Raw genomic sequence first — 11,650 nt, 5'->3', positions numbered from 1 at the left:
GAGATAAGCGTATCATTTTTGTACAAGGAAATTTATTATGAAATTTCATTCGTAGTGGAGTCAAAATGGTACAATTATTGTAAATTTAGGTTATGTTTGTCTCTCCACTAATTTTGTACAAACACTTTTTGAAAAAATTGCAACCAACTATCTTTCTAATTTCTATATTCAACGGTCCATTCGTGATACAACATTTGAATCTCTCACTATCAAAATTTTTCTTACCAGTTACAAATAACAAAGCTCAATGAGTTACTTACAAATACAAGGTCTTTCTTATAATAGACTCTACCACAAGGGAGGCTTCCATTTGCAAGACCAAAGATCTCGAGTTACTTTGGCATTTGAGAGCATATATTTCAAGATTTGTATTTGAATTTGAATGGATTTTAGCAAAATTCAATATGATTTTATATCTAATTATTATCATTTACACAAATCCAAATTCAAAGTATCTATAAATCATAAGGTAAGAATATTATTGAGGACATTTCTAAGCCTCCAAACAAAGGGTGATAACATTTTAATTAAATTTAAGAAAAATAAAAATTAGAAAATATATATATATTCTCAGTCTAGAGCATAGCAACCCAAGCATGCAACGAAGCTAAAATTATGGTGCAAGGGCAAATCACATGGACACAGACCCACTCGATCTTAGTTGCATCAAATACGCATTGACTGAAGATAGTGATTAATTAGAAAATCCAAACACAAAAGCATGTCAACAGAAACTAATAAAGGCAGTCTGAAGAAGAGATACAACATACAAAGAGAAGCCATCAGATTTAACTCCTTTGCCTTTTTTGAAAAAAAAAAAAAAAGAGTCGTTCTTGTACACCAGCTGATTGGGGTTATGAGACAAGGGATGGTGAAGTGCAGAAATTACTCAAAAACCAACTAAAGAAGAACAGAGATGTCCTAGAGGGAATGCAGTAAGGGTCTTTTTGGAGGACAGATTACCTCCGAACAGGTGGCACAATGCCCCTACCAGTGGCAGCTCCACGGCCAGCAGCCTGAGCCTGCAAGAACAAATAAAGTCAAAAATGCAGGCAACCTTACATCCCTTAAGGCTTATATATTCATGCTTCAAGACATAAATCTAGAAGGGTCGATGCGAACACACAATCTGACAGACAAAAAGGGGAATGGATAGCAGGCCCCTTACTTGAATTTGGCTTGGCACAGTTCGATTTGATTCCAAAATTGAGTTTGAGCTACTCCGAATAACTTAAAGTTTCACAATAATTATGCAAGCCTAATCAAGCTTAATCGGGTTACTGTTATTTTAATTTATTTTATTTTTTTTGCAAGTGATACACTATATTTATACATACATTAAATATTAGATATAGTATTAATATTATTCTACAACCAAATTGAGATTAATTGAGCAGAGTTCCAGTCCGAAAAACTTATAGTCGAGTCAATCTCAAGTTCAATAATGATATGGTAGACGAGTTCATGTCAAAGTTAAAGCTTAAATTTGAGTAGAGTACAGCTATCATACTATATCAACACAAATATACCCCTATTCAACCCACAGGCCTTAAGAAGTGCACAGACAAACCCCCAACTGTTGTGTTACAGACAAACCAAATTTGTATGCATGTGCTGAAATAACACAAAATACGTACTCTAGCCCGCATCGCAACAGCTCGACCACGGCCAACTCCAAGTGCTGAGCCCTTGCCCTTCAAGAAGATAAGCCAAAGTAATAAGGAAAACTAGGCCAGTAGATTACCAATATAAAGGAGAACCACAAAGTATGCACATCCAAAGGTACCTTAATTCTAGCATCCAGCCGTTTGAACATTGGGGCATTCTTTAACATGTCTGGAATAACCATAAACCTGGTGTGATTTCACATCAGTCTCAAAAAAATGCACTTAGCAAATAAACCATCTCAAGTAACAAACGATTAAATTACCTGACTTTGCTTCCTCGGATGAAGACATGCTCAAGCTGAGAGACCTTTCCATCCTAAAGAGGATTCAACAAATTAGGCAATAAGGATTCACAATATCACTCATTCTCTACCAACATCCACACAAAATGATGAGGTGCTAACTTATAGCGAGAAATTAACAATAATTAAAAAAATAAATCAAGTATATTTTTAAGGGTGCTGTAGGTACACCATTAAAAGTCAAAACTGGAAAGCTTTCACCATGTCTTTCAGAACCCGAAATTCAAGACCTGGATTTGGATTTGTCTAGATTTGAACAAAATGGAGTACAAAATTGTACTGAATCCCATCTAAATCTACACATCAAAATCCAAAGTCCTTAATTTTACAAGTCATCTTATAATTGCCACATTTAATTTAGAATTCCAAAAAATCTTTATACTTCCAACTTTCTTCTCAATTCCCCATTCACATTATTGGCTAATTTGGAAACATGTTTGCCTGCCACTAGCATTAAAATATGGCAACATAATTGCTAAAAATTTATAAAATATTATTATACAAATATAAAATACTATGATTCTAAATAAATATATTCATATTTATGAAATTACAGCAGTTCTTTATACATGGTTACATTCAAGTCAAGAAGTTTCATAACTTAATGTAAATTCCAAAGAACCATATAATGCACACCAAATAAAAACATTCTCATCAGGCATTCCATTCCCAATAATAGAATTCACAAGTTCAAGGAGTGAATCCGAAATCCCGCAAACCAAACAACACTTGAAGGTAAATCTCCATCCAAAGCTCTTTCGCAACATTCCAGTGAGAACCTCCATAAACAAGATAAAGAGGTAAGGGGGAAGGGTCTCCTATCTCAAACCTCTTGCACTAGGGATAAAGCGAAAAATAGGGTAAAAGCCACTCAAAGACGCAAACAATTTTGCGTTGACACACAATTAATCCACTTAGGGCAAGTCCCCCACCCCCCTGCCCCCTTTTGGGCAAAAAGAATTTTCAGCTTTCAAAAAGCTAGATTCACTATGTTGAACTTTTAGAAGTTACAAATTTGAAGCTTTTAAAATCTTAAAGCAAGCGCTTTCCAACAAATTATTTTATTCCATGATTGTCCTTAGTTTTTTTATTATTATTATTACAAAATTATCAATGCATTAATTATATTTCCTAACAATACTAATCCATTTTAGTCATTTCAAATATTTTCAAGAATCTTACAACTTTTTTATCATATGCTCAAAACCTTTTTTTTTTTTCCCTTTCTAATAGCTCCAGGAGGGGGAGGTCGGGAGCTAAGCCTTACTTCTAGAACCCATTCCCACCAAGAGACATGGGGGACTAAGCCGTCTAGATACCAAACTTGCATAAGTTGGCTCATCTTCTTCTTCTCTTCCACATGAACCAGTGCACTCATTAGCATGAGGTCTGCATCCAGAATTTGTTAACCAGGAACAAATGCATACCGTAAATTAGAAACAACCCAAACACCAACCTTCTTGAGCCTAAACACCAACACCTTTGCCACAATTTTTTAAATACTACCCACCAAGTTGATAGGTCTAAGGTCCAACACTACCTTTCTTATGGATCAGAACAATAAAGGTCATCATACTGAAGTTCTTCTCAAGGCACCCTCTTCATGAAAATTTCTAAGCAGAGTCATGACATCATTTTTACCAGAACTCCAACTTTTATTTTTAATTATGTAGAGAAAATCATGGGCCACCTAGCTTTGTTCCCCACAAGAATTGACACTACTGCAGCTTCATACTCTTCAAACTGCCTCACCAACCACCATTTATCCTCCTCATATTATATTTAAATTCCAGTCCATCAATCAAGGGCTTCCTGGGTTCTGTCTCAGTATGCAGGTTCTTATAAAAGGAAGCCAACAATCCCCTCTTTAATATCTCCTTCCTAATAGAGCTGCCTGCTCAAATGGTTATACCAGAGATGTAACAGTTTCTTCTCCTATGGACTCTGGTCATTTTGTGGAAAATTTTCATACTGCAATCCCTTTGTGTTACCAAACTTCCCTAGGATTTTTACACCAACATATTTTGCTAATGCCCTATACGGTCTAACAAATCTTGGCCAATTTCTTGATCCAGGTTCTTAGTTTCCCCGAGCAATTTGAGTGTCTGCACCAAACGAGAAATGGGATTTCCTTGTTCATCAAATGAAAGTCCACCAATCCACCATTTCTTCAACCAAACACACTTCTTGAAGCCAGATGTTCTCAAACCTGGAAGTTCATTGCCTCCAGCCATACCCTTCAAATCAAGAACAACAGAGCAGTGATCAGGGACCACTCTCAGGGCAATGCTAAGCAAATCCATGAACTCACTTTCCCAATAGAAGGAAACTTTGCATTCTTGACCAAGTAGGAACTTCTATATTATTAGGCAAGAGAAAGGGTCCCCTTGAAGAAGAAGAAGAAGAAGGTCAATGACGCAGACCTCATCAATGAAATATGAAGTCTCTTACTGCTGGAGTGATCCTCCTGCAGCCTGCAATCTCATCTTGAAACCCAACGAAAATAACCCCCCCTCCCCCCACCAAAAGAAAAATGAAAGATAATAACAAAATAAAAAAGCACCAAGGTGCATTCCATTTGACCCAGACTCCTGCAAGTTCAACCCAAAGATCCCCACTGACTGCATCAACTCGGCATAGATACCTCAGAAAACAAGCTACATATTACTATTCAAAAATTCAAAGAGTCATGACAAAGAACGATTACATCCCTTACTCTGATGTTGCATTTATACCAAAAAAAATAACAATACTTCCTGCGGAGCCATTTGCTAGAAGAACCACCCAATTCACATTCCAGCCTTTCCATAAGGAGCTTATCAACTTTGGTTTCTTGTACATAAGCAATATCGAGCTTCCATCTTCCAAGAGGGCTTCTCACAACCCACCACAACAGACTGCTGCCAGCTCATGATGCTCGTAATGACCAGAGTCATGATGTGACCATTATGGCCACTTAAGGAACACGACAACAACAAACCAAGCCTTAAGTCCCACTAAGTGGGATCAGCTACATGAATCCTTTTCTGCTAATTTAAGCAATCATGGGCAATTTCCTCTGAAAGAACTAAGGGCTATCAAATCTTTATTCACTATCTCATTCTAAGTTATTTTAGGTCTACCTCTACCCCTTCTACTGCCGCTCATAGTAACTAGCACACTCCTCCTCATTGGCGCATTATTTAGCTTACGCTACAAATGCCCAAACCATCTTAGTCAACTCTCTCTTATCTTATCTTCGAAATGAGCTATGCCTAACTTACTGCGAATATGTTCATTCCTTAGTTTATCTTTTAATGTTATATCACTCATCCACCTTGACATTCTCATATTGACAACTTTTATTTTTTGGATATGTTGTTTCTTAATCGCACAACGTCCTGATCCATACAGCATAATTAGTCTAACAACAATCCTATAAAACTTTCCTTTTAATTTTAAAGGTATTTTACGATCACACAACACACTTGAAACACTTTTCCATTTTATCAAACCTACTTTAACTCTATGCATTACATCTTCTTTAATTTCTCCATTAACTTGCATAATAGATCCAAGGTATCAAAATATACTAGTGTAGTTGATTTCTTAAACATCAAGTTTAACCTTTTCTCCAATATCTCTCTTATCATTACTAAAATTACATTTCACATGTTCTGTCTTATTTCTACTTATCCTAAAATCTTTAGATTCAAAAAATTCTCTCAATAATTTTAACTTGCATTCTATTCTACCCCTAGTTTCATCAATCAAGACAATATCAACTACAAACTACGCACATCATGGAACCTCACTACAGCAAAAAGATAAGGGCACAAAGCAGATCCTTGATGTACACCTGTCGTGATTGGAAATTCCCTAGCCTCTTCACCTGTAGTCTTAATGCTAATCATTACTCCAGCATACATATCCATAATGACATCAATCTACCTACTACATACGCCCTTTTTTTTCTAAAACCCACCATAAAACTTCCCTAAGTACTACATATGCTTTCTCTGAGGTAATAAAAATCATATGCAAGTTCCTCTTCTTTTCCCTAAACTTTTCTATTAATCTTCTTAAAAGATATATAGTTTTTGTAATAGATCTCCTAAGAATAAATCCAAATTGATTTTTTGAGACCCTCGTTTCTAACAAAAAAATTCATATTCTATTTATATAATTTTTCTTCTGATTCCCTCTCATTTTTCCTTGTAATTCAATGTCGATCGACAATGTAAAAGGAGGAAGAGCAGAAGATTATAAGATTATAACAAGGATGATAATGTTAAAAAATTATTTAATTTTTGTAATATTACAAGAGATGCATTAATAAAAAATTTAACATGTACAATGTGTTCATTTTAAGAAATTATTTAATTTAACTTATATCGTCTTTTCAATATTGTTCAGCTTCAGCCTCCTTTTTTCCCTAGTTTTTATCTTATTCTAGATGTTAATTAATTAGTTTTTTGTTATCATTCTAATATTGTAATTTTACAACTTAGGTTATATAATATAACTTGTTGCTTAAATTTATTAGATCCTTATTAGTTTAATTACTAAAAAAATGGAATTTGTTTAATTTATTGTAAGTTCAACAGATTAATAGAGTAATTACTACAAACTAATGCATTTTCTTTCACAATTTTATTTGTCATAAAGCCAAACACAATTAGTGAAAAAAGTGGAAAGAATATATGTATTTTTTCTGTCAATAACATAAAACCAATGTAAAATTGTTTTCCTTTTACAAACAATGTTAGTAAGTTGAACTAAAGGATCCAAAATAAATTACCAATCTTTTTAAGAAGGTTGAGTGCTTAAAATGTGCAAATACAACAACAGAAAATATGGTAGTGTATGCTTGAAAAAAATTAACAGCTGTTACAACCACTTCCCACTATGTAACAAACATTACTCCCGCCTTTCGCTACACACATTACTGTCATGCTATGCCACCCAATACCACTATTTACAACCATGTTATGACTCCCAAACTCCAGCAACTCTACCACAGCATTCTTAATTGAAGATTGGATAAAAATAGCCAATCCAACATTTCAAGAACTTGGACGCAAAAATGCTTTTCCATTATTTTTTTGTCCAAGCCTCAATCTCTTTTGCAACTTCATTTTCACCTCAAAACCTGCCCACAGGTGCATTTCCAAGGAAGGCAATCTTAGATTTGCAAGAGCTAGGGTCCTAGGGATTATAAAAGCTTCAAACTTGTAGGGCAGCCATGCTGACAAAGCTATTTCCCTTGCCCAAGATATTGTTGGTTTTTTTCATTGGAGAAATCCATAAAAAAACTTGGCTAAGTAGTTTCCATTCCTTCCCCTTCTGCTGAATCAGCATCCACACTCCCTATTTCTACATATTACAGCTCTCGATCACCTGAAACAATCTTCCTGCCTTGCCTTGCTCTGCAAAAGATCCAAACATTTTGTCCCCGCTTTTCTTTATTTGCACAACCACCATCCCTTGCTAATTTCTGCCCCAGGCCCCGAACCCCATAATAGTTCGCCCCCTGAAACTTAACAATGCACCTTCAAAAACTTTCATTCAATAATTTGCCACATATTTTGTTTTCTTTCTCGTTTCTCCTTGATTACCAAGCAAACAAATCAAACTGAATTTATCCACACTTTCTCTCCCTTCATGATTTCCAAGCTCCGAACAAAGCCTCGGGATTCTCTAATGTATATCGAATCAAGACGTTTGTGAGAGAAAAGGGAGAAGAGGGAGGAGGGAGAAGAGAATAAAATATGAAGAAAATTATCTTTTTTTTCATAGCATTTTCTCTCTATCTCAAATACCTAAAATTGAAATTTTATTCAAATATGACCATAAATTAAGAAAACTAAAGGTTAGTGGCATGTAAAATAAAAGGCTCGTATGCTGGTTTAACCTTTTTTATTTTCCTTGTATAACCAAACAAGAAAAAATAAATTCTCTAGTCTTTTTTTTTCTTTCTTTTCCTTCCTGCTTTCCAAGTTTTTAAACAGAGCTTAAGATTTATCGTAAAAATTTTATAAAACATCAAAAAAAAAAAAAAAAAATCAAACCAATAATAATACAAAGCCTATAACCTAATAATACATCTTTAATATTTAATAAACATACATGAAAAAGCATTTAGACTAGTTTCTTTCTCCGTGATGTTTTTTAGGATTCTTTAACTCACTCATGTTTAGCTAACACCTTGGAAGATCTCGTGTTACACCTATGTTTAGCAAACATCTTGGAAGATCTCGGGATACACTAATGTTGAACACCTTGGAAAAATATCGGGTTAAGGTTTTACTAGCAATGGGAGGATTTGCAAGTCACAACATTTATAATTCTCATTTTTCATTAAATATGATGTTTGGTGCATGAAGAAGAAATAACTAGACACGGAAGTCTAAAAAATATACATTTTTTGAGAATTGCGAATCAAAACTCCTCAGCAATAATTTTTAAGAATTATAACGAAATATTGTTATTACCAATTTATAAGTCCTGTATAGAAAAGCTCTGGGATCAAATATGGAAATTGGTTTTACATTCGTTCTTATCTGAAATAGCAATCAAAAGAATTCAACATAATTCACTTAGAATCCTATTTATTCAAAGTAGCATCACTGAATTTTTTCAAAAATAATTGAATTGAATTCTACTTGAACATGATTCCAGCATGGCGTAAGTGTTTGAGAAATTACACCGAGCCTATGAAGTTCCCAACTGGTATCTCTCACCGAGCGTATAAAATGTAGGTCATAAGAGTTCGAAACTTGGAGTCTAGATTTTATTGTGTCGATTCAGACAGAATGCAGTGCAAAATTACATCACGTTTCATCCAAATTTAAAGCCAAAAATCCATTTTCCCAAACACAGTTTACGGGTTCTGGAAAACATCAGAGAAAAGAATACCAGGGAAAGAAGCAAGCGTTTTCAAACAATGGGAAATGGAGAGATGTATAAGAACCTTGGCAGTGAAGGTGATGCTTTCGAGCTGGCAGTTCCAGTTATCCTCGCACTCGACCATGCTTCCTCTGTAGGTCTCTCCGCTCTTCAGCTCGACGGTCACCACGTGCCCCGACGCTTCGTGTAGAAGCTTCACTGGAATACCTAAGCTTCTGCTCATGGCTTATGCCTGCTGCTTCTCCTCTCCGTCTACGACTTCCTCTGCTCCTCTGCAAAACCCTAGTTGGTTTTTTGGGAGGGGGGGTGCTACAAAAACCCTACTAGGGGAAAGTCCCCCAACTAATTAAAAGGAAAATATCAATACTCAGTGCAGCGGCCAGCGGGTCAAGAAGCGACGTCGTTCTGTAGGTTCTTTTATACGAATGAAATGTAATGGAGTATTAGCATCAGACTTTAATATAATGTCATGAATCTTGCTCCTTTTTGCTTATTTGTGGATTAAATGAAGTAAGATTTTACTTATTATTATGTAAAAGCGCATAAGTGTATACAATTGCATTGTGAAGTTATTGAGAATGTTGGGCTTTTGTGGAGCCTAGTTATGTTTTAATTTGGATGACGACCCGACCTCTTCTGATTAGAGATTTCTATCCTAAGGCTTAGTCCATGAGCGCTGCGGCTTGGGCCGGAAAATTTTTTGGAGCCCATTCGGAACGGAACCCTAGGCGCAACATATAAAAGGGTGCTTTCGGGTGATTAGGGCTTTGGTGGTTGTATCCGCGAGAGAGAACGAGAGCGAAAGAATTGTATCGCCACACTCTCTGTGATTTCTTCCTGATAATATTGAAATCCCTGCAACTCCGTGGACGTAGGCAAAATTTCCGAACCACGTAAATATTGTCTTGTGCGTGTGATTGAATTTTTCTTTGGCGTTATTCTTTCTCTATTTGTTTCTCACAGGTTTCGGAATTTGATCGTATATTCCTAACAGAGAAAACAAATTCCTTTGTAGTTCATATATTAGCATCTAAAACTTGTTATCCAATGGTAGATCTTATATATTTTTGCTTGTAATAAAATTTTTATATACTAACTTAAGTAAAAATTGTGATGTTCATTGCAACATGAATAAGCACCTACTTCATTGTTGAGAATAAAACATCTTGGATCACAAGCTAAGGAGAAAAAAATCAAGTTCCCCATCAAATTTTTTTATGAAATAAAAGTTATCCAAATAATATTATTTGTGGGTTCCGTCATGTGAAACTCACTATTTGAAATATTTTCATTAGATGAAAATATTATAATGGAGAACTGCGTTGGTTCTTTTAGAGGATCCAATCTCATACCTTTAAATTATCGCTCGGTAATAAATGAGGTAAAGGTGTAGAGATACTAGGGAAGTTTGCCTAGAAGTAGTCACTATTGAAAAAATGCATAATAACTTATTGATCAAGTGATCTTGTGCAAAAAATGAATAAGGTTAAGCAATCTGTCGAAGTCGTGGGATATAAAAATTCATCGAAATGGGAGCATTCCACTTTATAGGAAAGCACCTGCATAAGTAGTAATGGACGAAGCATAAACAAAAAATGTCAGCTTATGCAATGCAAACATTTGTGAGAATACAATGCCTCGAATACCTATGGGTTCCTCAGCAAGGTTGATCTATGAAGAGTGAATCAAAGCCTAAGATTAAGTTTAAAGGGATAGTCAATGGACAACAGGTAAACATTTTTGTGCTACCCCTTGTTGGTTTGAGGGACGGATAAGGCTTGTTAGTTTCTCAATTCGTGTTATAAAGTTACAACACTTGTCTACTTGCATTCAAACTTATTTTAGCAACTTTTACTTCTTGAAAAACAAACTAAAGTGAACATAAACAAGTTGTTTATGAGTTTAAACAAACCCATTTAAAAAAAATAAAAATTGAATAGCTCATTTGTGCGTGTGAACAAGTTTGAATGAAAATTAAATTATTACTATAAGAGCAGGATGAAAAATGGTCTTCTATTGCAATTGTTTTGCCAAACACTTAAAAAAGTATGGTAAAAATTATTATTGTCACGACACAATTTGCAAATAATATACACACCCCATAACCTTCTATCTTTTGCCATAATATATATAACTTGTCACAAAAAGATAGGAACAATTGATGCCCTTTTTTTTGTTGTCTTTAAAAACCCTCAAATTCCTACATTTCCTTTTTTGACAAATCTTTCGCTCTTCCCTAAACACCTCTCTATCTCCCTCTCTCCAAATAGTTCAGTGTTCTCTCTCTCACTTTGCAACAAGTTAACCCTCTCCTCCAACTTTTATAAATCAATCCCCCATGGTGCACATTCTTTATTCAAACTACAAAAATACATGAACTTCTTCCTTGAATGACCATATTTGGGGATGAATTGAATTTAATTGCCAAGAATGTTGTGAAAAAATGGTTTGAAAATTGAAATATTATATCCAAACAAATGATTTTTATGTTTTATATTATGTTTGTTTCCATGTTTGGTTAATAAGATTTTTTTTTTCACATTGTTTATACTTTCTTCTTACATTCCTTCGTGCATTTGATTGTTAAAAAAATGAGATACTTATATTTAGTATTGCTTTCATGATTATTTGTTGCAACTATTCAATATTCATTAAAATGTCTAATATTTGACAATCAGCATCAGCGAGTGTAGAATACTAAAGAAACAACTACTTTATATTATTTCACAAAAAAAAAAAAACATAAAAGTAACTTATCAAATCATTTTATTATCATCATAATTCTCTTTGTGC

General features: G+C 34.7%; 1 protein-coding gene across 2 annotated transcripts; it reads right to left on the bottom strand.

Annotated features, from left to right (window-relative positions):
* Positions 1-661: 661 nt before the first annotated feature.
* LOC131162197 (small nuclear ribonucleoprotein SmD3b) lies at positions 662-9,265 on the bottom strand. Of its 2 annotated transcripts, XM_058118416.1 has the most exons (5): positions 8,922-9,265; positions 1,931-1,983; positions 1,787-1,853; positions 1,638-1,694; positions 662-1,022 (listed from the first exon to the last, which is right to left on the bottom strand). In XM_058118416.1, the coding sequence occupies exons 1-5, from the start codon at positions 9,078-9,080 to the stop codon at positions 960-962; spliced, it is 399 nt and encodes a 132-aa protein (XP_057974399.1). In that variant the 5' UTR covers positions 9,081-9,265; the 3' UTR covers positions 662-959. The 2 variants fall into 2 exon arrangements, with proteins under 2 accessions (XP_057974399.1, XP_057974398.1); XM_058118415.1 differs by having other exon boundaries at positions 662-1,694; positions 8,922-9,200.
* Positions 9,266-11,650: the final 2,385 nt, after the last annotated feature.

This window comes from Malania oleifera, chromosome 8 (assembly GCF_029873635.1).
Source record: "Malania oleifera isolate guangnan ecotype guangnan chromosome 8, ASM2987363v1, whole genome shotgun sequence".
NCBI lineage: Eukaryota > Viridiplantae > Streptophyta > Magnoliopsida > Santalales > Ximeniaceae > Malania > Malania oleifera.
The sequence above is the reverse complement of the archived record's forward strand: the minus strand, read 5'-3'. Positions and strand labels throughout refer to the sequence as shown.

What these genes read in the sequence shown, in the direction of transcription:
- LOC131162197 (XM_058118415.1), bottom strand. Translation starts at nt 9,080, where the DNA reads ATGAGCAGAAGCTTAGGTATTCCAGTGAAGCTTCTACACGAAGCGTCG. An exon ending in GCATCACCTTCACTGCCAAG is followed by an intron (nt 1,984 to 8,921) that starts GTTCTTATACAT and finishes AATCCTCTTTAG; the next exon opens with GATGGAAAGGTCTCTCAGCT. An exon ending in ATCCGAGGAAGCAAAGTCAG is followed by an intron (nt 1,854 to 1,930) that starts GTAATTTAATCG and finishes AAATCACACCAG; the next exon opens with GTTTATGGTTATTCCAGACA.